Raw genomic sequence first — 26,075 nt, 5'->3', positions numbered from 1 at the left:
CTTACATTAGTTTAGCCAATGGAGAAAAGCCACAGGGGAAGCTTTAAAATAATGTGTTAGACTTAACAGCCTCTAGAAAAGCCAATAAATCAAGCAGTTTAATTGTACAGAATAATCTCTCAATTTTATACTTGCTAACAGAACAATTAAGTGAATGGAATGGATGGTCTGAAGCATACATACATATACAAAGACAAAGACAAACTTGTATATTTTGCCAGGAAGTTTAATTTTCAGTATCAAGGGCTAATCTCTCATTGTTTTTGAATTCTATTTTAAAAGGTAACAGGCCCATGCACTCCAAATACAGGAAAGGTGAAGGCAATCAAGAAGGTTTGGTTCTATGAAGTATGATACACAGACACCAGAAGATGATCTCAACAGTCTGTAAAGACTGAGGGCTAACTCCTCCTCTACCATTTTAAGACAAATTTAGTTCTGCTTCAGCTAACCATACGGTTACACCAATCGTACCAAGATTTTTTGGTCCCTGGGATCCTCTACCCCCATATTCATGATTCCAAGTAACTCCAATAGACAAGTACTCAGTTTATGGCAATGCAAGTAATTACAAAGTCAATGCTAATGAGTGACGTTCAATGAAGTTGCACCATCTTACCCGCAGTGCAGTAGCAAAACTGTTCTTCAAGTTGGTAGCGATGCTCATCATCAGAGGTTCCCTGCAGGTAATCATGGCCATACCAGCAGTCAGGTTCCGCATCATGTGGTGTGCCGCTACACGCATGCGTGACTCCTCTGAATCCAGTGCAAAGTCCTTTCTGACTATCTGTTCACAGGTAGTCATGGCAATCTTAATGGACCGGTCTACCACTGGATGGACAAGCTCTTGCACTGCACGCTCTATAGCTTGACGCACACACTGCTTTAGCTGTGGGTGGGCCTGGAACAGTGGAATCTACAGGGGAAAATTAAAACAACTTTAAGTGATTAGGCAACAGAAGGGTCATACCAAAGTCAAAGAACAAGTACTCATACATCTACTTTTAAAAATAGTAAAGTCGTAGTTCTGATTATTATTTTTTTTAAAAAAAGATCAGATGTGGATTGCCAAGAAATATCAGCAACTTTAATGTGAATTACAGCTTTTCAGCTCACGAGACACTCCTCAGCCAGCCAACAGATACTTGTTTGACAATATCGGCAGCAGAGTGCTTTTGGCTACAAGAGAACAGAAGTAATCCTTTCAAAAAACTAGAGAAAAACAATCTGGAAATGAACAGAAAGCCAATTAAAAAGAGTAAGAGGCAAAGAGACAAAAACTGGGAGGTATATAGGAGATAGGGCAGCAAAACTACAAAAGCTGCAGTTTTACCTTGCAAAAGGGCATCCCTTGAAGGAATTTAAAATAAAGTTGGATTAAAAACGAAAGTTAGTATCAGGTCATACACCTTCTTTGAGTTCCCTGCAAACTCTGATTTTGACCTGTTGCTCTGAAAAACCCATACAAAAAGGTAAGGTAGGCAGTGCTATACCAATGCACAAAAATAGAAAACGCGCTTTAAAAAAAAAAAAAGATACCTCCTAGTGTTACTTGCAAAACCCGAGACTAACTGAAAGAAACTAAGTCTCCTTAAAATATTTTTGTTGGTGCCTTTGTCCACCCGCATTCCAGTGCGCACAAGAGTGAAATGAGCTACAAGTTCTTCAACAGGCTTTGTTCTGGACAGCTCTTTCAGTCAGATTGCTGGTGGAATCAACTGGAATCTTAAAACGAAGTTACAAAAAGCTTCCTCACTGGAATTGAGAGAAGTGAAACCACCAAAATTTACCATAGGCTAACTGAAAAAGGTTCAGGTGTCCACTCCTCATTCGTGACACCACCACCAGTTAGTTTAAAATACTAAAACTCTCAAGCAGAGCTTCTTACAGATGAAGATTATACGAAATTAAGTATTCAATACTAGCATTCTAAATTGTTGTCTAGTTGTCATAAACAGATAGCTAAGGGTTAATGTCTCTTACACCTGGAAAGAAGTAATCTGAAACACCTGACCAGAGGACCAATCAGGAAACAAGACTTTTTCAAATCTGGGTGGAGGGTTTTGTGTGTGTAAGTCCTTTGTTCTTGGTCTTCTGCCTGTCCCTCTCAGCTATGGGAAGGATTTTTCTATTTCCTGCTTTCTAATCTTCGGTTTCCAAGTTGTGAGTACAAAGATGGTTTGTTGTTTTGTATTTACATGTCTATAGTTGCTGGAGTGCTTTAAATTGTATTCTTTTTGAATAGGCTGTTTATTCAATATTCTTTTAAGCAAATGACCCTGTATTTGTCACCTTAATACAGGGAGACCATTTTTATGTATTTTTCTTTTTATATATAGCTTTCTTTTAAGACATGTTGGAGTTTCTTTAGTGGGGAACTCCAGGGAATTAAGTCTGCAGCTCACCAGGGAACTGGTGGGAGGAAGAAGTCAGGGGGAAATCTGTGTGTGTTAGATTTACTAGCCTGACTTTGCATTCCCTCTGGGTGAAGAGGGAAGTGCTTGTGTTTCCAGGACTGAAAATAGAGAGGGTGGACTCCCTCTGTTTAGATTCACGGAATTTGCTTCTGTCTCTCTCTCCAGGAACACCTGGAGGGGGGAAGGGAAAAGGTTTATTTCCCTTTGTTGTGAGACTCAAGGGATTTGGGTCTTGGGGTCCCCAGGGAAGGTTTTTGGGGGGACCAGAGTGCCCCAAAACACTAATTTTTTGGGTGGTGGCAGCTTTACTAGGTCCAAGCTGGTAACTAAGCTTGGAGGTTTTCATGCTAACCCCCATATTTTGGACGCCAAGGTCCAAATCTGGGACTAGGTTATGATACTAGTGCACACAGATAGGTACAGGGAAAGCATCTATTCAAGACAGCATTGAGGTACTCCTGCAAACAATTGTTTATATAACTCCATTTAGTTCACCAGATTTCTGTGGCATTTGGTGGACAACAGAAAAATATCACTTACAACACAGAACATTTTAGTTTTGACTCATTCCATGGAGGTTTGGCTGAAGAGACTGATTTTGTACATCATTGAAAGTTAGTGCCCTGATGGAGTAAATTCCATATTCATGGACCCCAACATGTTCACTCTTGACTAGAAGCAGGGTGCAGTTCGAGTCGGTTAAGCAGCCTCAGCTGATCTCAGTTGTCATAACAGTAGTAAAGTGGTCTTTATGCAATCAATCCTAAACTATACTGACTTTCTACATTAAAGGAACTCAAACTGTACCTAAAAAAAATTAAGCCACACCTGTGCTTTGTGTACTTCTATAAATTGTGTTTACTCTAATCGACTGCATTCTATTGAGGCAGAAGTTTTGAAAAGATCTTTGAGGGTGGGATAAAATATAGCCGATAGCAATAGTTGTTCCTGGTGATGGATAATGTCATCACCTCTTCTGGATTAGCAAGGTTAGACCAGAACTCCTAGCGAATAGCAGAAAAGCATTCTAAGGGTACGTCTACACTACGGGATTATTCTGATTTTACGTAAACCGGTTTTATAAAACAGATTGTATAAAGTCGAGTGCACGCGGCCACACTAAGCACATTAATTTGGCGGTGTGCGTCCACGGTCCGAGGCTAGCGTCGATCTCCGGAGAGTTGCACTGTGGGTAGCTATTCCATAGCTATCCCATAGTTCCCGCAGTCTCTCCTGCCCCTTAGAATTCTGGGTTGAGAGCCCAGTGGCTGATGGGGCAAAAGTCACTGTCGCGAGTGGTTCTGGGTAAATAAGTCATCAGTCATTCCTCCCTCCGGGAAAGCAACGGCAGACAATCATTTCGCGCCCCTTTTCCCTGGCAGACGCCATAGCATGGCAACCATGAGGCCTGTTCAGATTTTTTTTTTTTTTCCAGTCACCATGTGTGTACTGGATGCTGCAGACAGAGGCGATACTCCAGCGCTACACAGCAGCATTCATTTGCTTTTGCATGATAGCACAGACGGTTACCAGTCGTTCTGTACCGTCTGCTGCCAGTGTAAATTGGCAATGAAATGACAGCTATCTGTCTTTCTGTACTGCCCGCTGCTATCATGGGTGCCCCTGGCTGAGATCAGCCGGGGGCGCAAAAGCAAAACTGGGAATGACTCCGAGTCAATCCCTCCTTTATGGTTTCTAAAAATAGAGAGTCAGTCCTGCCTAGAATATGGGGCAAGTGTACTAGAGAACCAGTGCATCAGAGCACAGCTGCTCCATGTCAGATCCTGCAGAAATGGTGAGCTACATGCCATTCACAGGGGGGATGCCCCTGCAACAACCCCACCCGTTGCTTCCCTTCTCCCCCCAACCTTCCTGGGCTACCGTGGCAGTGTCCCTCCCATTTGTGTCATGAAGTTATAAAGAATGCAGGAATAAGAAACAGTGATTTGTTAGTGAGATAAAGTGAGGAGGAGGCAGCCTCCAGGTGCTATGACAGTCCAGGCAGGACATTAAGCAGTGCAGAGGAGAAGAGCCCAGCATCCCGCTGCTGTGACAGTCCAGGCAGTACAGAATCTTTTCTTTACACAGGAAAGGGAGGGGACTGATGGAGCTCAGCCCCCAGTTGCTATGATAAGCACGGTTACCAGCCGTTCTGTCCCATCTACTGGGAATGACCAGGAATCATTCCTATTTTTACCCAGGCGCCCCCGGCCGACCTCACCTGAGGCAAGCCAGGAGCACTCACAGGCTGATGGTGACAACAGATATCAGTCATATTGTACCGTCTGCCACGAGGGAGAGGAGAGGAGCGGATACTGTTCTTCACTGCTGCAGCATCGCGTCTACCAGCAGCATTCAGTAGACATAGGGTGACATTGAAAGAAGTCAAGAAAAGATTTCTTTCCCTTTTCTTTCACGTGGGGGGGGGGAAGGGAGGAGAGTAAATTGACAATCTATTCCCTGAACCACGCCGGACAATGTGTTTGAACCTACAGGCACTGGGAGCTCAGCCAAGAATGCAAATACTTTTCGGAGACTGCTGGGGACTGTGGGATAACTGGAGTCCTCAGTATCCCCTCCCTCCCTCCATGAACGTCCATTTGAGTCTCTGGCTTCCCATTATGCTTGTCACATAGCACTGTGTAGCCTGTAGATTTTTTTTTTTCCAAACGCTTTGGCATTTCGTCTTCTGTAACGGAGCTCTGATAGAACAGATTTGTTTCCCCATACAGTGATCAGATCCAGTATCTCACGTACGGTCCATGCTGGAGCTCTTTTTTGATTTGGAACTGCATCGCCACCCATGCTGATCAGAGCTCCACGCTGGGCAAACAGGAAATGAAAATCAAAATTTCGCGGGGATTTCCTGGCCACTGCAACCGAGTTCAGATTGCTGTCCAGAGCGGTCACAGTGGTGCACTGTGGGATACCGCCCGGAGGCCAATACCATCGATTTGCAGCCACACTAACCCTAATCCGATATGGTAATACCGATTTTAGCGCTACTCCTCTCGTTGGGGAGGAGTACAGAATCCAATTTAAAGAGCCCTTTATATTGATATAAAGGGCCTCGTAGTGTGGACGGGTACAGCGTTAAATCGGTTTAACGCTGCTAAAATCCGTTTAAACGTGTAGTGTAGACCAGGCCTTAGTTACTGCTGCTACCTGGAACTGAAGAGCAATCAGGCATTCAGAAGTAAAAGATTGAGTCTCTTTACTACAGATCGGACCTACTCCAGTAAATGCGGAGATGCTAACTGCACTTCCCTTACTTCAAAATCAATCTCAAATTTGGTTCAAGTCCCAAGGTACAGATGGGTGGGTCTCATTCTGGCTTTAGTAGATGCTAGCCTAAAAAGTTTCAAGGCAATTTGACACCACTCATAGGAGGAGCTTAGTGTAGAAACAGTTCTGGCAGGACATATGAGGGACTGACATACTTGTGTGAAAGATGCAGACCACCTGCATACACTGTGCTTAACTCCAGTCAACATAACTCGTTCCTCAATTTCAGAAGAGTGCCTTTTGGTGAAAGTGAGAGCGCCCTGCAGGCCATCTTCTACTCTGGACTACAGAAACTTTCTGTAACAAAATCACAATGAGCTCTAGTACTTACAGTAGGATTTAGAGTAATGTGTGGAGCCAGCCCTCCCAGAGAGTAGACGTTGATGTCATGGTAACTGTACTGAGGTTGTGGAGGAACGGATGCTGCACAAGTGGTGTTAGTAGCTGGGGTTGTAGAAGCAGCTGTAGAACATAGAAGTTATAAGAATTCATTAGAGTTACTTCTTTACTAGAAACTAATTCACTGAGAAACTAAAATTCTACGCTTGCCTCATACACTTGGAGTCCCTCATTTGAAAAATTAAGTTTTTACCATTTAATTGCAAGGCTTCTGAAAGCAGGGTGATAAGCCAGTAACAGCTTACACCATTCTCCACCTTAATTTGTAGAAAGACAGCACTATTTACTGTCATGCACAAGTTATAGCAATCCTTGGCTGCCATTCTGCAAGTGCACCTTGCCACCCTTCCCCAGCATACAGTATTTACAAGTTTTCCATGTAAGAACGGTCCATGGCATCATTTCCACAGACTAAATTGCTTACCTTTTTCCAATAGTTTAGGCATCACACTTCATTGATGTTCCAGTCTGTGTTCAAGCACTGAGACTTTGTAATTGTACACTTTTCAGTCAAGCCCCACTACACTGGATTCTTTTGTGAGATAAGGTAAGCAGCCCTGTGTAGCTTATGCTATTACACTTGAGTTTTAAAACCAATCCCGCAGCTCAGTCACTATCCTGCTTTTTAGTTTAAGGCAATTGTGTGTACAGACACTGAGTATGTGGACAGTTTTGGTACATCTTTCGCTAGGGACTGCACCTTGACACCATGACATGTGAATGACCAAAGCACTTTACCAGTGGGAGTTTTACCTCCTGGTAGGGCCATCCAAGTCAGACAGGTCAAAGGATACGGACCAGATGAAAAGCAGTTCACTGGTCCTCCAGACTGGGGGAATAGGCTAAACATATCCTTGTAAAAAAATTGAGACTATCATGCTGTTTGCCAGAACGGCTAATATGGAAGCCTTATTTGTCCCCTAAGTGATATCTGACAATGCAGAAAGGATTCTGTTTTTGGTACAGGCAAACATGTCTAGAAGCTTTCTAATCAATTCCTTCTCCAAATTCTGGGCTCTCGCCAGATATAAACTCACTAAAAACTGCTGCTATAAGTAATTTAGCAAGCCTCACTTTAACATCAAAAGCAGCAGATTGTATTTTTGCAATATAGCTGAAAAGTCAATTACTTACTGGTTGTTGTGATTGGCGGCAGCTCCTCCGGCTGTTTTACATCCTTCTTTGGAGCAGACAGCTGTTCATCCAAATTTTTCAACCGATCCTTGTCTTTCAGGAGGTTTCCAGGTTTCAGCTCATTGATGTCTAGTGCAAGGTTCTTGCAGAGCACCTCAATCTCAAATTTCAGATTTAGCTGCACAAAATTCCAGTATGATCACTTTAGGTTACACTAATAAAGGAATCCCTCTGTTTCCCATTCTAGCCCTCATATCTCAAGACCGTAGGCATTAACCAATATTCTGCAAGGAGACTGTCTAGAAGCACTGAAGTTAGCACCAGGACTAAATGATGCATCTAAATTCAGCAATACTTTAAAGATGGAGTTGAGGACTGAAGTTTGGAAGTCCAACAGTATTCCTGCATTACATTTTGCTAAGCTGATCAGTCAAGAAAATCCATTAATGTTCAGTAAATGTAGAAAAAAGTTAAAAGCAACTTACTTTTAAGTCATGTTCTTGATGCAGCTCAGCTAAAACATTCATGATTGCCATCGTCCACGGGTTTGGAGGTCTGAAAACCTACCAAAGAATTGGAGAGAAGTGTCAGACAAAGCAATTCCTTTCCAAAAGGTGTAAATTAAAACTCAGCACAAGTGTACTTTAAAACCATAAAACCCGTTAACAGCAATTTGTATTTGTATGGCTGTGAAAGGGTGATGACATTTTTCAATAATGGTGTTTATGTAGAGTACATACGGGGAGGAATAGCTCAGTGGTTTGAGCACTGGCCTGGCTAAACCCAGGTTGTGAGTTCACTCCTTGAGGAGGCCATTTAGGGATTTGGGGATTGGTCCTGCTTTGAGCAGGGGGTTGGACTAGATCTCCTGAGGTTCCTTCCAACCCTAATAATCTATGATTCTACAACAATATCCTACCCCAGCAGTATGTTTGGGGAAAACACCTCAGTTTAGCATTAAAGAAAATGTAATACAAAGTTAATTCCAAACTGGAACATTAGAAGGAGCCAGTTCATTGCAGTTTTCATTTGCCAGATCAAACAGTGCCATTGCAGCAGCAGAACTGGGGAGACAAAAGCTGATCCAGGGAGGAGAAGGACACAAAGCTAATGAGGTTTAGAAGAAAACTGGGCTCTGGGACTTCCCCCATTTGGGGGCAAACCAAGGAACAAAGCTTATTCCAACCAAGCCATTCTTCCAGAATAAAAAGTGAAACATCTACAAGATCTCTCTTCCCTTTTTCTCAGGTCACAATCTCTTTACACACCTTGTTTCCATCCATTTCCTTTCCAATCACCTGACATAAGATACTTAGTTTTGAATGAATAATTTGTTTAAAAAAATATCCAGTTAGTTTACATTTGTTACATTACAATATTTACTAGTTAGTTAGTTTGGAGAGCCACTTCAATAGTTATGTCTCAGTCAGCAGGTTTGAGTTCACTTACCACACTCCTGACACTGGATTCTAAGACTTTGGCAACAAATGGTACTACATAAAGCAACTCCTGTTGCCCCTTAACATAAGCCTCCAGAAGTAACGATTTCACATCCAAATCCTAAAACACAAAAATGTCAATTAAACTTAGGTGTGGTGCAAGATACACTCCTATTTCTTGTTGGGCTACAGTTTCATTATAGCATTGACATTTGCTGAAATAAGACAGCCTTAGAATTTTATGGAGCTGCTACTTTTTCTGGGAAGTAATTACTTTGCACACAAGATAGTAAACATTTAAAAAAAAGGTACCTAATGTGTATTTACGGGGACAAAGTTATTTAAATCTTGCAAAAGTATGGAGTCTGGAACCTTTGATAAATAAGGTATTAAAACGTTCACAGATTTTAGTACTTCAGCAAGCTTATTGTACAAAAGGTAAGAGGTTTAAGGCTAAAGTTCAGCTGACTTTTTTTTACTTCAAAACTGTCACAGGCTTAACAGGTTTTTGGGGACAGATTAAATGTGAGCTCACCGTGTGCAAGATGGGTTTATTTTTAGCCAATGTGATCATTCCCAGCCAGTGGCCAAGGTTCTTCAGAAGGGAACGGTCAGAGAAGTTGGCTGCAGCTTTATCTGATGTCAGTAGCACCTAACGGATGATTAAAAAGAACAAATTAGATAAACTATGAGAAACACCCAAAGTCAAGTTAAGCATTTAATACACACTGACTTTAGAAAGTCTTCAATTCTAGAACACTGAAGTATTTAGCTGCACTTTAACCATGAAGGAGACAGTCCTTTGACTTTAGTACACTGAAACTATGGTTTGTCAAGTTTCTAGGAATAGTCCCCAAATAGTGTGTAAGGAGAACTGCAATAAGTTCTTCTCCTTCCAAGGAGCCTTAAAACAAACTGCCAACATCCGGAAAAGTACAACTCCATGCTAGGACTACCACACCTATGCCTCTTGAAAATCAGCAATCCAGAATTCCACACAACAGCTAGAAATCCCTCCTATCTAGTGAGAGGGAGTGTGGGTGAGGCGATAGATATTTTTATTAGCCAACTTCTGTTGGAGACACACAAGCTTCGAGCTTACAGAAAGCTCTTCAGGCCTGAGAAGAGGATTCGGGCCATGTCTACGCTACAAAATTACGTTGACCTAACTTATATTAGCATAGAGACATTACAGTCAGTGGTATGTGTCCTCACAAGGAGCCAAGTGTGCATACAAGTGGTTTAACTGTAATGTCTCTATGCTGACATAAGTTAGGTCAATTAATTTTGTAGCGTAGACATGGCCCGAGTACTCTTCCCAGGCCTGAAGAGCTTTCTGTAAGCTTGAAGTTTGTGTGTCTCCCACAGAAGTTGGCCTAATAAAAATATCATCTCACCCACACCTCATCTCACTAGATAGGAGGGATTTCTAGCTGTTGTGTCAGCGTGGGGCATTGTGGGACGGCTCCTGGAGGCCAACAACAAGTTATCTACACTGACACTGTTGACCTAATTACATCAGGGAGTGGTGTTACTAAATCAGTGTAGAGGGGCACTTCTGTTGGAAGAGACAAGTTTAAGTGAAGACACTCACATATAGGTCAATGCAATGCAGTTAGGCTGAGTTAAACTGCCTAGTGCAGATCAACCCTTAGGTGTCACCACTAAATACAAGGTGGAAAGGATTGTTTAGCATAAGTTGCTAACGCACATTCCAGGGACCACTGAAGGTGAAGTGGCCTGATATCACCATCTTCAATGGTCCCTGGAAATGTGCCTTAGCTTCTTATGATTAACAATTTGTTTCACTTCATATTTAGCTGTGACACTGAGCACATTTCCCAGCTGTGAAAGAGCCCTGTATAAGCCCTCGAAAGCTTGTCTCTCTCACCAACAGAAGTCTATCAAGACAAAGGGTATTACTTCACCCACTTTGTGTCTTATATTCTGGGACCAAAACAACTACAAAAACACTGCATACCTCCCAGATAACGCCATGTAAACCATCAGCAGTGAAGCATAAGTAGTTAGCTTCCCAAATAGTTCAAGTCAGTTCTGGTCTCTGAAGACCTTTTAAACATGTAGTTCTGTTCCTTAGCTTATAGTAGCATCAACCAAACGGTAGAAGGTCAGTTGTGCTCAGAAGAGTGCCAAGGAATTATTTTGCACTACAGCGTAACCTATAGTGGGGAGAAATCCCATCCACAGGTTTAAAAATAGTGCTAGTTGACATACTGGTAATTCATTCCTGTTTTTCCATTTTCCCCAGGCCATTTCTACAAAATTCCTTATGTTAAAATTGGGCTGCATTTAACCTTCCTCTGCCTGCACTTCCACTTTCATTTTTATTCTATTCACATTTTTTTGTTCTAACTAGAGGTCACCAAATGAAATTAATAGACAGCAGGTTTAACACAAAAGGAAGTATTTCTTCAGACACCACACAGTCAATCTGCAGAACTCTTTGCCAGAGGATGTTGTGAAGGCCAAGACTAACAGGATTCATAAAGGAACTAGATAGGTCCATCAATGGCTATTAGCCAGGATGGGCAGGGATAGTGTCCCTAGCCTGTTTGCCAGAAGCTGGGAATGGGAGACAGGGGAACGGATCACTTGATTACCTGTTCTGTTCATTCCCTCTGAAGCACCTGGCATTGGCCACTGTCAGAAGAAAGGATACTGGGCTACATGGATCTTTGGTCTGACCCAGTATGGCCGTTCTTTTGTTCTCCCTCATACTTCTATTGCCAAAGTAGTACACAGACTATGCTTTCCTCAGGCAGCCTTTCTAAGGGTTCCTTCAGTATTTTCCTACTGCCTTCACACCTTTCATACAATCTTTTCCACTTGAGAATTCTGAGAAAAATGGCCATTATCATTCATGTAAACCCTTAAAATTAAACTTGTGGATTAACAATGAAATACTCTGCAGAAGACATTTTTAAAAACATGATTGCCTTGAGATTAAGTTTATCCAGCAGTATGCCAGCATACTGTGTCACTGTGTGGCTTTGCCCATTTAATTCAGGGGGTTGTCTACACCAATTTATAAAGGTACAATTAAACCACTGCAAACCCCTTTGTGGATACTAACTTCTGTTTAAGACTCTCTTGTTTAAGTTTAGCTTCAACATATACCAATCAACTTAAGCTTAATCAAAAATAAGCCTGATTTAAAAACAAGTAAGAGCATCCACATAACCTTTTCACTGGTACAAGTGAGTTGATTTCTAATCACACCTTTAAACCAGCCAGAACTCTTGCCATTTCAACAAGTCCTTCAAATGGTGTAAACTGTAGGATCAAGGACCAACACCCCTACGGTTTTGTAGGGCACCATACACGCCCATGGTATTCCCCAAACCCCGCAAATTCATAAAATTTTATTAGAAGCTTGCTAGATTCATCATGTCACTGCAAGTCTTATTTAAAAAGACTCTGGCACCAGAGTGTTTTGTTTCACAAATCCTACGTAGTGAGTCAGTTCTAACAAGATAGTTTCATTTCTTCAATTTATTACAATGAATGACATCTGTAAGACATCTATTAACTGGTCAGCATTTTCTTGGATATGCATTCAAGCAGGCTCTATCTGCAACTCTGATTCTTGGTACAAAGAATGGATACAGTATTTCATCTGACCATTCACTGCAGTCTGCAAGCACAAGTATTTAAAGTGTATCCCAACCGCAAGAATGTTACTTCTAAGAAGTTGAAAATTGACAAGTCACTGATAAAGAATAAAAAAGTGGCAACACGCTGATATCAAGCCAGTTTACACACTCAAGTCTTAGTCATCAGATTCAAAACCTAGTTATCTAAACCTAAAAGTGTTGTTATACTAAACAGGTTTGTAACTAACATAATAGATAACTAGCAGCCAAAAAAACCCAAACATGTTAATAGATATATCCTATTTCCTGACATAAGCTCAGTTACCCCTGGTCTGCTGAACCATACTTTTTGGAATTTAGTAGTCCTGTCAAAAACTTACTCTAAATGAACTAATAAAATGAAGGGATTGCTCCCCTTTCTATAAAGTTATGATTTTAAAATCATGACCATCTGGACACTGTTCCTATTTTATATGTAATTCTGAATGGTTTAATATAAAGATTTAATACAAATGTTTCAGAAAAGCATTTTTCAAGTTTTGTTGAATTTGTGTATGTTAACATTGAAACAGTTAACTAGTCTATAGAAAAACAACTAAATAGCAGTTGAACACACTACACCTGCCCTGGAGTCTCCCAAGCTGTTGGTTTTATAGCCCCGTTTTCCTTTTAAATGGATAATCTTCCCTGTGCTACTGTTTGAAATAAAAAACACCCACTCTCCCACACACAGAAGTTATCTATACAAGTGCTGTCAAATGCAAACATTTTCCCCTCTAATCTTTCACATAAGTTTTCAGCGGGGCTTTGGAGCTGTGCCCCGGCTCGGCTCCAGCTCCAGGCAAAAACCTGCAGTTCTTCTGCTCTGGAGCTGCTTCGCTCCCAGCTCCAGGCTCTGCTCCAAAGCCCTGGTTTTTAGGTATAATTCTCCAGATGCAAGTGCAGTTTTTAAGTTGATTATGTCCCTATCAGTGTCTCTTTACATTACTCTAAATGTTAATAGCCAACAGGCAGAGTCAATAGAAAGAATAATACACCATGGTAAGGTCTCTGTCTTGAGGCATGCCAAGGAAAACGTCCTTCCCCCATGACAAAAAGAGCTTCATAATGAACTCCTGTCCCTGCCAACCAAGCCTTGCAGGAGACAGTGTTCAGCCAAAACAGCAGCACAGGTAGATACCAAACCTACTCAATTTAGAAAGGACCATCTAAAGGCCAATCACAATACTCAAGGCACTTTTCCTATCCAAACTATGAAAAAAGATGTCTACTTGGTAAATTAGGGATAAATTTAGAAGTTTCACACTATATTTGGATAGCGTTGCAGTGTCTGCATTACTGAAAACTGCAATTAGGCATCAGAAAAAAGCAACATACTACTCACCTTGATATTTCTGTAGGTTTCATTCAGAACCATCTTGTTAAACTCTGGATTCTTAAGAGTGTCAAGGAAATTTGAATATAGGCTGTGAAAATTTGGCTCAATACTGACTCTCTTCATCACAAGATACTGTGAAACCCAAGGCATGAACTCCTCTTTCACAGTTTCCTTCAGCTCCTCAACCTGGCCTCACCACAAAATAAAGTCACAGAAATTAAGATGAAAAAACAGACTGGGGGGAAAATGACTTGACCAGTACTGATAAATTTTACTAAATATTTTAGTGCTTGTTTTGACTGAGTGGTTCCCGAATCATTCTGGTCATTCAAGGATTACTTTAGCCAATGAATCAACTTAAAATCTGTTTCAAGCACTTGAGTGCAGTAACCTCATCTTTTGTGAAATGCTAGATAATTACTGCATTACAAATCATTAAAGTAAGAGTTTAATTTAGTATAATTACTGAAGGACAGCCCTAGACATTGAATGTGTCTGTTCACAGAACAGAGACCATAGGTGGCAGCCCTGGAGCAGGTTTCTACTGCTATTGTGTACCTAAATTCTAACCTAGAGACTCTAGTGGAAGAGGACAGTAGCTTAATCTCTGATAATCAGAGCTAAGGATTGTATAGTCAAACAGATACTAGCTGTGGTTGCACTTTCTGCAGTGTGAATACTTGTCTAGATCACACCAAAAACAGCCATTAAAGTATTTTCCAAACAGTGACACTACTAGTACAAAACCTCTTTATTATAGCAGCTACCTACGAGGAAGTGTTCCCCTGAAACCAGAGGGGAATAGAATGTGACAATACACAGTTCTAGTTTACAAAAAGGATGTTGCTTTGTGGAGAGAAGAATGAAGCAGCATCATTGAACAAGAGCAGTTAACTATTCAAAGATTACTCGATAACATTTCTTTGATGTGAAATATAGCAACACTAACATGGTCATTACTATTTCATCTTGGTACTCTTATCTTTGGGAGAATTGTTGAAAATAGCATGCAAAGAATATCTTTTAGAAGGGTACACTTGAAACTATTAACTTTTTTAAATGGACTAGATTTCAAGTACTAGAGAGTTGTCACTGAACTTGCCATCAATTTTTTTTCTTAAATAAAGTGTGTTGCTGCGACACCTATCCCTGTACATCAGATGTAGCACCCAAAACTATTTTTTAAAAAGACCAAAAAATTTAAGCTATGAGATTTCAAGTAGATCTCCCTAAAAAAAGGGGAAGATGGAATTATTCAATGCAGTGCTGTAGGAATACACATCTTCTAGTCCCACAGTAGAAGGGCTACGAACAGACTCTGAGATGAGAGGAAATTAGTTAATATTCTTACAAAATATAGTAGTTAAAGATCTATAAAGTTTGTTTTTGCAAGAATTTCTGTTCACCTTCATCATCCATGACATAGGAACAGATTACTTCCTGCTAGAAACAGGTAATACAATGAAACAAGGTAACATTCTGCCACACTTGCCTTCTGTGTCATATTTGATTGAGATAGATTATTGAATATGAAAGCAATTTTTTCCTGAACATTTTCTGGGGGCTCCACAATTCTCTCAGTTTGATCTGTTGCCACAAGCAAGGTATCGATGTTGGTAGTATTAATGGAAGGCTGTAGAAAGATAACGACAAATAAGAAAAACATATTGCAAAGAGGGCCAGTACTGAGGCAAAAGGTCAAGGAGGACTTTTGGTCAGTTTCATAGTAAAGTTAGCACTTTGATCTTCTGTTGAGAAAGGTGACAGAGTGGAAAAAGCAGTGTTTATGAAGTGCGAATATTCAACCCAATCCCCATTCATTAGGTCTATAGTTCCCTCTTTTAAAAAAAGGCACGCTGCAATATGAAAACCATGTTACTCCCTTAATATTTTATAGGCAAAAAGCAAAAAGAGCTAAAGACTCATTGGCAAACGGCTAACCTGTGAAGAACAAGGTTACTTACTACCAGTCAAAAAAGGCTTGTAAGACTAAATGCTTTAAGCTACAAATATGAATCCAAACAGGATCATAACTTGACAACCTAAAATATAAAAAAACTTCACGACTGGTTAACCCCTAGGTACTCATTAAGCACCAGCTGTTTCCATAATTCTGTTGATCTCCCAATAAAAGTCTCATGAAGCAATAGGGTAACTTACTGGCACATCCTTTTTGAAGCTGACTCCAGTTGGTCGGGTGATTGTAATGGTTTTTGCTACAGTGGTAGTGGTGGTGGAGGTGGTTACTATAGTGCTGACTTGGCCAGCAAGAGGAGCTTTTGCTGGAACCTGGGCCTGGGCCTGAGCCTGGGCAAGTGCAATACTTCCAGGAGTGGTGATTGAACCCTGCATCTTCACAGGAGGATCTCTGGATTGTTGTCCATATTCAATGTACTAAAGTAAGGCAGACAAGAGACGTACTGAAATTCACACAGGTAGCAATCAAACGGCATCTTCATACTAGAGTCCTCCCAACTCTAGTTCACCACATTGAACTTTACAGAAAGTTGCAGTCTGGAAATTTTGTAGGAAAGTTTCTGGGTAATTCCAGAACCAGAATTAAATCACTCTGTATGATGTATGACATTTGTAAATTCACTTGCAAAACTTGAACTCCCTGTTAAGAGAAGTTCTACTAGAGAAGCCTCTTTTCAGTCTGTGTAATGGTAAAGAAGGACTGGATGGTATGGCCTTCAAAGGCATGAATGCTATCCCCAAGCTAGAGGGGCTACTGCTGAGTGCCACAAGGCTTGAGACTCCCTTCCAAGTCCACAGACAGACAGCATTCCCCACACTGCTGGCCTGCGGAGTGAGAAAAATGTAAGGGCAATGTGTGAACATCAAAAGGACCTGCCATGCAGAGTGAACAAGAAAGTCTTCTCCAAAGATTTCAATGACAGTATAAAGAGAGGAATCTTGAACTATGCAGTGATCACGGAAAGTCAGTTCCAATAATCTGTCTTAAATTTCTACACCCACAGAAGTAATTCTACAGTGGTGCATTTGCCTAGATCAGTGGTTCTCAAACTGGGGGTCACAACCCCTCAAGGGGTCACAAGGTTATTATGTGGGGGAGGTCACGTGCTGTCAGCCTCCACCCCAAATCCCACTTTGCCTCCAGCATTTATCATAGTGGTAAATATTTTTAAAGTGTTATTTATTTATAAGTGGGTCACACTCAGAGGCTTGCTGTGTGAAAGGGGTCACCAATACAAGTGTTTTGAGAACCATGGGCCTAGATATTTACAATGCATGAGTAAAAAAGTATACAGATGCCAGATGTATCACTTAAACCAATAATCTAATAGTTGAGACAGCTATGAGATTTTGCTTTATTTGTGGAGTAAAGGTATTGTCCACTTGACATCATGGCAGACCTTTATTTTTACCGAGCTGCAACTAAACATTCAAAAAAGTGTGGCCTTAGGATAACCTTCTGTACATGCCTGCCCCCACCCAAACAGAAAGATCATTGAGACAAACCCATAATCAACATTGCTTTTACTGTTTGAACTACAGTATGTTCCCATCATTTTGATCAGACCTTCAGGAACCTAGTCCTTCTGTCCCTTGTTTGGATTACTTTTAGCAGGTCTGAATACATAATTTGATCATTAACCACAAAGGAGAGGCATTTATTCAATAGGGGAGCCCAAAATTCTGACGGACACAGGAATATAAACCCAGAGAAGATTCATGGCAAGGATTAGATCTTAGACATTAATACATGACGGCACTTTTTAAGTGGCAATATGCCCTGGATGGCCATATGGCTACAGTGGTTAGGCACTTATTTCAAAACAGCAAGCCAAATAAACTTACAGAAAAATGGAAGGCACTGGTCCCTACCCCCTACTGCCATTCCCCCAAACCCAAGGAAAATGCATTCAAGTCTACCATTTGCTCACACAAAACATTAAAAATTGTTTGTATTTTGTTTTCATGGACTTGTACTGTCATACAAAACTTATGAACGTTTAAGGCCATTTTTAATGCAAATAGAAATCAACTCAATCGTTTATCAAATTAATGAATTAGTTCTATCATTTTTAAACACTCACCTCCTGTAGGTGATGAGGGAACTGTATAAAGTGACTAATAGAAGCCAAGTGCTGACAATACTGGGGATAGTCCTTCAATCTGTCAACAGTAAAACTATCCATTAGTCAGAGAGAAAGCATGAGCCCTGATCAAGAACATACCACAGCGCAATATAAACTAGTTACTGGCTATGTTGCTCCCTTAACACATCAAAGTTGCTTCTAAACTTTCCAGCTGTGCTATACAAGTGATTTTTGTAAGAAGATTTGTTGCAAAATAATTTGAGAGCAGTTACCCTTGCATTGCACTGCTATTAAGTCCTACTAATCCATTTATTCCCAAATATTTAACACCTAGACAGTTTACTATTTAGCGAGGCAACAACCTCACTAGATGCTAAATTTTGTGTCTGCAGCAAAGGCAGCTTGATTATACTTCTAGTTTAATGTTTAGAACTACCCCTATAGCGGACAATGAAGCCTCTCCCTGTATGTACAGTGGTTTTATTCTGTGTGTTTGAGAATGCAAGATAGAGCACTACTAAAATGGATGAAAACTAAGTTTTAAAATCCCATGTATAATGGTATGTGTATTTTATCAAGAGAGAAGTAATAGAGGCTGCTAAAGTATTGGGTATGTCAGTCTTAACAGTGCGATTCTATTCTGCTAGGCTATAGAATGTTAATAGTTGTAACAAGACATCCAGCTATATAAAACAACTGTTTGTCTCTTAGAATATTTCAGGCTACATTTTAAGGCTGGATAAGGTGGTAAAGAAGAAACTGAGGAACAAGGGCAGAAGCATGTTTTCAGAGCATACATTTAAAAGGACCTAAATTGGCACCTCAATTAAGGAAGTCTTCTTAAATATAAGGAGGAAGACTTTTCCCTAGTGTCTCTAGTGATACTTAGAGAGCCAGACTTTCCAGACAATTTCCCCATTTGCAAACAAAGAGCCTATATTCCATGCCTCAAATACCTGGGAAAGTCTCTAAGTGTCTGAGGAAGTGGTCTCACTGGCAATGTTTCATAGGCATTTTGTGGAAAGAGGAAAAATTAAGCATCTGCTAGCTGAGACGTATGCAGATAGTAAAGTTTGGAGATTTTCTTTGTATTACTACAGGGGTATTTCTTGTAACCCTACAGATAGCCAGTTAAGTAGAACATTCCACAACATGGCTCATCCGAGAGGATTTAACACTTTAGTGAGGGACCAAAATTTGTGTTTTATAGCAGCACTTAGTGTTTGACCAATCTCACACTTAAGAATTCTCTATGTGCATCCTTATCATTCAAGAGTAACTTAAGTTACTTCTTAACCAGGGGATCAAGCTTCACCCATTTAGTTTCTAAAGTGCTGATATACCATTAAGTCAAGCCTTAACACTTGACTGAATTAGATTTCATAAAATATCGTCAGTTGAATTTTAGAGAGATGTTTGAATGTAGTTTCAACTCATGTTGACTATATTTAAACACAAAAACTGACCATCTTAGGTAGGTTTTATATGTGAGCTTGGAATTGGTGAATTATGTTCAAGTTTTGAGATGTGTAAGTATTATGACATACCATTAACCTGTATTGCTACTACTAAGCATATGACTAGAGCAGACACAAGTTTAATAAAGATATCCCATACAATTTTTTTTTTGAAAGATTACAAAAAATCACTCACCTATTTTTAAATCTATCTAGTGCAGCAATACCAAAATAGTACATTTTGGATGCAAAAGGCTTTCGTAAGGCTTCAAGAACATAGCGCAGGGCCAGGCCCAATGCCATGTAAGTAACCAGTCCTTTCTCTATTATCCCACCAAAGAGGCAGGCTGTTATGTGCAGCTCTTTGTCTGGGTATTGGGGGAAAAAACGGTACTCCTCAAACAAGTTCCTCAGCATACAGTTAAACACTTCTCGTTCCCGCTTAATGTTGGAGTCCTTAAACCTCTGTAGCATTTCTAACACCTGCAAAGAAATAGAAACTGTTACCAAGAGACTTATTTCATCTCAGCCCTTTCACACCAGTGGGTTCAAGAGCACCTGCAACTAGTCACTAATGTAAATTGCACTGGGAAAACCCAATTCCCAGTACAGAACTTGGGGCGGGGATCTATATGTAAAACTCAAAAACACTGAAAAAACTTATTATTTAAAGTCTTGTCAAGAGATGGCTGGAAACTAGCTTTTAGTGTAGCTGTTCAAGCAGATGAGGTTTCTAGCATCCACAATCTGCAGTACTGTAGCTTTCTTACAATTGTTCAGGTATCGTTTTTGCAAAAGCTGTAGTAGTCTGTCAATCAGATAGCACTGTTACATTTACAGGTTACGTGGCTTCATCTCAGCTGTACACATTCAAATTGGGCTAAGTTTATGTACATAGTGTCAGCCCAAAAAGTACTAATTTTTAAAGCACTGAAAAGTGCAATTATGGTCAGAAAAGGGACCATGTTTAAAAAACCACTCTCACTCAGATCTGCTCTCTACATATCCCAGCTGTCTGCTTTAGGCCCTTATTTTATTTTAAGACCAACCTCGTTAGCACAGTATAGCTAACAGAAATGAGAAAGCTAGATTTTATTTGGTTCAGAGTAAATTCTGACTGCAGAATCATCATTGGGGTAAGACATACCCCTCTCATTTGAATTTCATTCTAAGGTTGAGTTTGTAGGACTGGCAGTTATACAGATCTTTAGCTATAAAACTAATGGAGTTTGATCAAAACATGGAATCCCAAGGAGTCATTTTAATTGGTATAATCGTTTTAAATCTTCCCCAGGAATCTCTAAATGGTTATGAAAGTAACATTCAAGGCTTCACAACAGGAGTGTTTCAAGCACACAGTAAGGAGCGAGTGTGCAAGTACTTTACAAGCCAAATGTGCATCTGAGCAATAACTCCAATTATGCCCATCTGTGCAAATAAAACGTCAGACTGTCCTAAGCAGTAGTCTCATATGCATGTAAACTGCTTTTAAAAAGGCAGTTTTTCGTCAAATGTATGGCCTTGGCAAAAGGAATAAATAAGCAAAATCCTATTTTACTCAGGTCAAATGGACAGTTTATCAATTTTCTTCAAATCCTCAGACATTCTAGTGCGTCAGATCATACTTCCAACATGCTTGCTTCTGAGTTAAAAACAATCCCTTGAATGTCATTTTAGAAGAGTAATTACTTTCATTCTAAATTTTTCCATCTTTAATATACACGAAGTAATTGGAAATTTAGCATCAGATTTTTTTATAGTATTTGGACTATGAAGAAATTGCTTGGGGGGAGGTTCCTAAGAATATTTGTAGATTAGACCTGCTAGAGTATTGCTCATAATTTCATTTTTCCCTTTATCAGATATTAAAGGCCATGTTTATATTTATAAATTGACAGATTTATTTGCAATGGTCTTCAAATGAGACTTTTCTTTGTACTGCTCCTAAATTTGATTCCGAAATACAGGAAGTAGAGATTAAACAGTGCTTTTCAATAATCCATAAGTGTGCAAATATATTTAAAGGGACATCGTTAACTTGAAATACTCTATTTCAACAAGCAAATTGAACTTAGCCTCAGGATTATACTTGCCACTGAGTCTCTCTGATATATGTCTCAAAAAAAAATAAAAATTGGTAAGTGTTTTCTTCTCCCTGTTGTGCGAGACACCCAAGAAAGGTGAAACTGACTAGTGACAGGAGAAGAAGAAAGTAAACCACCACACAGTACTGTCAAGGGTATCCACTAAAACTGATGAGCAGTTTTCACTTGTCGTTTATAGTAATTTTAAGTGTTAATCGCATATGTTAAATCATATTTTTATCTGAAAATAATTAAGTTGACGATGTCCCTTTAAGATTTGGCACCAATGTTGAATACTTGTGCTTGGATTTCACATGACTAGCTCCATCCAATTTAACATTTTCAGCAGCTAGAACTTAAAACTGCATTCAATGCACAAGTGCAACTGGGTGTTTTTACCCCATGTACAATAGACAGGTTCTTGAAAATTTGTGCACTAAATTTACTTCCTCAAACTGCAACCAAACAAAAAGCAATGTTGCTATTGCCTCAATATTTAAAGACATTAAGAATAACTTTCAACCATAAAAAAAGTCTCTGGACAAGTGATGTGATCACTGCAGAAGAAAACTCACCTCATCTACAGACATAGTGGGGTGTGGTGGATGATTATAAATGCGCTGAAAGTAGCTGTTTGCCTCATCATCTATTTCTTTACTAAAGTGCTGATTTGCCTCTGGCCACACCTGAGATAAGTCAGCTGTTGGGAAAATGGACAAAGTAACAATTGAGTTAATTCATTAGCAAATGAATTGAAAAGAACATGAAAAAAAAATTGTCATTTTCAGATATCTGTTCAAACACATGCAGAACCTCCATAATACTCTTGACGGGGCTGAAATGCTTTTAAGTAGTTTTTGTTCATTTAATGAGCACAAGTTATTTTATTTAAAACCACAGGTCTGTTAACTTAGTAAGATTTGTGTTTCACCAACAGTGATCAACTTGAAACAAACTGCATGTTAAGCTAGTGCTCCTAGAATATATTTCACCTCTAAAAATTATATTGAGGCCTAACCCAATGTGCAAATGAACATAAAGAGCATGCTACACAACACTAACATGCAGACAGTCTTTCACACAAGCACTTTCAGATCAACCAGTGCACTTCAAGCCAAGTCACTGAATGCTCAGCCCAAACAGCAGAAAGAGGGTCATATCAACCTCCAGCTGTATGTTCACTGGGAACCTATTAGTTTAGCTTTTCACACATTCAGTTTTATGGACAAGCTGCCAGACAGTGGACTTACTGACATAACTATGTTTGAAAGGTTTAATATCTGATTGCACCTTAGTCACCAAAGCACACACAGTGTGAAATCTGACTGTATGCACAGTCAAGAGATACAGCTGTGCCAGTTAGACAGACTCTTGGCTGGATTGGGGAGACCAAATATTCCACTCTCAGAAATGAACTAGCCTGAATTAGTTTCTCTTCCCAGTTTTAGCATCCTAATTCACCACCTCCTCCTTTTATTAAATGCTCTGATTGGTAATATCCCACTCAAAGCACCTCTGGTTTAATTAGTTTTCTCTACAGAATTTCATTTTTGTAACACTAATCTCACACACATACATATATAACCCCCCTTATAAAACACTGGGCATATTTTGTTAATATACAGCAGAACAAAGCAGCAGAGCAACACTGTTCATGCAGATTTATAACATTTCATTGAGTTTTTTACTTTACTACAAAACTGCTTCTTTCTACTCCCTCAGGGCTACTCGGCAAGCTTCTACTGCTAGCAGTTTTAAAGTAGCCTGTTTCATGCTGCAGAGTGAAAACCAGAGCCACGTTTCTGGGATCTGCCATCTACTGGCTGCAAGCCTGCCCTGGAGGAAATGCAGGTTAGCTGCAGACCACAATCACACTTCAGTCACAGACAACACTACCACTTACAAGGTTTCATCTTACTCTGCTGGAATGTAGGCTGGTTCAGTCCAGATGTACTCAGTTTCCTTTGCACGAATGGATCATTGTTCACTGCAGGGAGGCCAAGGGCCCCAGTCCCTATACCAGTTAGGCTACCCGTAGTAAGACCACCTACTGGAGCCAAACAAGGTATCAGTCATTTCATTTGCACTCAGCTACTTGCACGTAGTAAGAAAAAATGCTTATTATTCCCACAAACGTGTCCAGCTAGGTCACGTAATAACTATCCCCATGTTATCCAATTCCATATGCAACTTTAGTCCATATTACGCTACCACCTGTGGTCTACTGAAGTCTGCCAAAAGGCTCAGATAGTTCTCAAATAAAATTTCATCCTTTTACTCAAATGCAGCACTTTAATATACTTCAGATAGTCTTAAAAGGGCAAAACACATTTCAAGGAGGTCAGAACTGCATACCACAATTTTATTTTTTTTTAAACCACACACGGGAGCCTCCTTTTATTGAAGTACATTATATTGATTTGTTATGCTGCACTAAGCACTTTGGCGTGGAAGTGGTAGCAAAGATTATGTAATTTTAATTAAATCCTAGCAAATATAAGCATACTGCTGTTCTTGCCCAATACCTCTGACCAAGGCAACTGTAGCAGTACTTGAACAATTCTGTTACCTCAATATGCAAACATGTAGTACCTGGAAGTTGTGAAGAGAGTCCTCCAATGCCACTGAAAGCAGTTGTCTGATTTTGGGTGGAAAGGGGAGGAAATGCTTTTGCTGGTGACTGAGGCGTACTGAAAGCAGAACCCAAGTTTGGAGGAAAGCCTTGCATACTCTGGGTATGTGGAACAGCTGAACCACCTAAACTAAGAGATGCCATCCCAGCAAGCGGGTCAATCTGAATAAAGAAATGCAGATTATAAAACAGCCATATACATTTATCCAGTTCTTCTTAGCAATACCTGACAGACAACACTCCAATACTTTCTTAGGGACTATTTTCGACACATAGCTGTAACTTTAGTCTACGACATCATACAAGTCACCCCAACAAGATCCTGTTTATCTACAAAAATGTTAGGTTAAATCTAAAAAAGTGTGCTAAATGTCTAAGACCGCTACAACCCTAGCGAAGTAAAAACCAAGTCTATTAAAAGCTTTTGGAGATTCAAGACCTTAGTATTACACATTTGACTTCTAACAACAAAACACTGGATTAAAAACCAATACGTAGATATCTGATATTATAGCAATTTATGACTTTCAGTTTTAGGTCACATTGAAAAAAGTTACTGGCTCCAGTGAAATTTCATGATCAACATTACTTAGAGATATTATTGTATATGGAATCCCACTGTGTCCAATTTTAAGAGAAAACTGAAACATGATCTTTTGCATAGGCCTTCAGAGATCCCACAATATTAGCAACTATAATCAGAGATGGGACTAGGAGAAAAACTAAAATTCATTTGAGCATAAGCTTTTGTGGGCTAAAACCCATTCCATCAGATGCATGCAGTGGAAAATACAGTAGGAAGATATGAGACACACACACACACCATGAAAAATGGGTGTTGCTATACCAACTATAACAAGAGTGATCAGTTAAGGTGGGCTATCAGCAGAAGAAGAAACAAACCTTTTGTACTCACACCTTCTTGTCAACTCTTGGAAATAGGCCATCCTGATCACCACCACAAGAGTTCTTCTCCTGCTAATAGCCCACCTTAATTGATCACTCTCATAGTTGGCATGGCAACACATTCTCTCATGTTCTGTATGTTGTTCTTCTTGGTAGTCCATCGAACCGATGACAACAAATCTGAGCAAATCATCTATTGTTGGTCTCATGGTGTGCCCTCTGGTGGCTATACAAGCCAATTCTAAGGGTGCACATTTTGCTGCAGATGGTGCATGGGAAGTTTGCAGTCAGTGGGTTGTGCGCTACTGGTGTTTTGCGACATCGTTCGCGTGCCTCTTGTAGATGCTGGCAGCAATCTTCCTCAAAGGCGATGCAGGTATTTCTGACTATTGCAAGCCACTGTGTTCTGTCACTGGCGGTGTCCTCAAGGTCCCTCAGTTTGATATGGTTATACTGCAGATTGGCTTTGATGATGTTCTTGTAAAGTTTTCGTGGATGACCTATATGCTGGATGCCCTGGGAGAGCTCACCATAGAGAAGCTGGCAGGGGATTCTGTTGGCATCCATGTGGCTGACATGACTGGTCCAATGTAGCTGTGACTTCACGATCATCATTTCGATGCTTGTCATCTGGGCTCTCTTGAGGACCTCAAGATTGGGCATTTTGTCTTGCCAGCAGATCTTCATGATGTTGCGGAAGCAACACATGTGGAACGCTTAGAGCTGCTTGATGTGACGTCTATATAGTGTCCATGTTTCAAACCCGTACAAAAAAGAGATGAAAGAACAGCAGCTCTGTACACAAGCAGTTTTGTTGACATCTGGATATTGTGGTGGTTTAAAACTTTGACATGCAGACAGCCAAGTGCCTGACTTGCTTTGGATATTTGTGCGTTGATCTCAATATCCAGTGATGGATCACTGGATAGGACACTACCCAGGTATTTAAAGTTCTCCACTACTTTAAGCTGAGTGCCATCAATGGAGATACCTCAGGACAGAAGCATCTGATCCAGGTACAGGTTGATGGAGAACTTCTGTCTTTCCGAGGCTGATAGTTAGTCCGAAGAGTTGCGAGGCCTCGGCAAACTTGTTGACAATGTGCTGAAGATCATTTTCAGCGTGAGCCATGAGAGCAGTTGTCGGCAAAGAGTGCCTCAAGGAGGAGTTTTTGCACTGTCTTAGTCTTTGCATTCAGGCAACGGAGGTCAAAAAGCGACCCATCGTGCCGGTATTTCAAATATATACCTCAATCCAGATCTTTCA

General features: G+C 40.2%; 1 protein-coding gene and 1 non-coding gene across 13 annotated transcripts in view; both read right to left on the bottom strand.

Moving 5' to 3' along the window:
* CNOT1 (CCR4-NOT transcription complex subunit 1) overlaps positions 1–26,075 on the bottom strand; it is a 107,772-nt gene that overhangs the window by 28,140 nt on the left and 53,557 nt on the right. For 4 of the 12 annotated variants that reach the window (XR_004002863.1, XM_030582243.1, XM_030582236.1 and 1 more), the window contains 14 exons: positions 23,864–24,065; positions 23,175–23,321; positions 21,847–21,971; positions 19,384–19,670; positions 17,728–17,806; positions 15,827–16,060; positions 15,159–15,299; positions 13,673–13,852; positions 9,210–9,326; positions 8,685–8,795; positions 7,721–7,798; positions 7,236–7,413; positions 6,034–6,164; positions 620–916 (listed from right to left, as the gene is read on the bottom strand). Coding sequence is in view for 11 of the 12 variants with exons in the window: in XM_030582243.1 (XP_030438103.1) it covers positions 620–916; positions 6,034–6,164; positions 7,236–7,413; positions 7,721–7,798; positions 8,685–8,795; positions 9,210–9,326; positions 13,673–13,852; positions 15,159–15,299; positions 15,827–16,060; positions 17,728–17,806; positions 19,384–19,670; positions 21,847–21,971; positions 23,175–23,321; positions 23,864–24,065 (2,307 nt within the window). In the remaining variant the exon portion in view is untranslated. The remainder of the gene's footprint in view (positions 1–619; positions 917–6,033; positions 6,165–7,235; positions 7,414–7,720; positions 7,799–8,684; positions 8,796–9,209; positions 9,327–13,672; positions 13,853–15,158; positions 15,300–15,826; positions 16,061–17,727; positions 17,807–19,383; positions 19,671–21,846; positions 21,972–23,174; positions 23,322–23,863; positions 24,066–26,075) is intronic. The other 8 variants (XM_030582238.1, XM_030582242.1, XM_030582237.1 and 5 more) reach the window with 5 other exon arrangements.
* LOC115660684 lies at positions 10,760–10,898 on the bottom strand. The gene has a single exon (XR_004002891.1). It is a non-coding gene; the product is annotated as a small nucleolar RNA SNORA46 (small nucleolar RNA).

Source organism: Gopherus evgoodei, chromosome 12 (assembly GCF_007399415.2).
Source record: "Gopherus evgoodei ecotype Sinaloan lineage chromosome 12, rGopEvg1_v1.p, whole genome shotgun sequence".
Lineage (NCBI taxonomy): Eukaryota > Metazoa > Chordata > Testudines > Testudinidae > Gopherus > Gopherus evgoodei.
The sequence above is the reverse complement of the archived record's forward strand: the minus strand, read 5'-3'. Positions and strand labels throughout refer to the sequence as shown.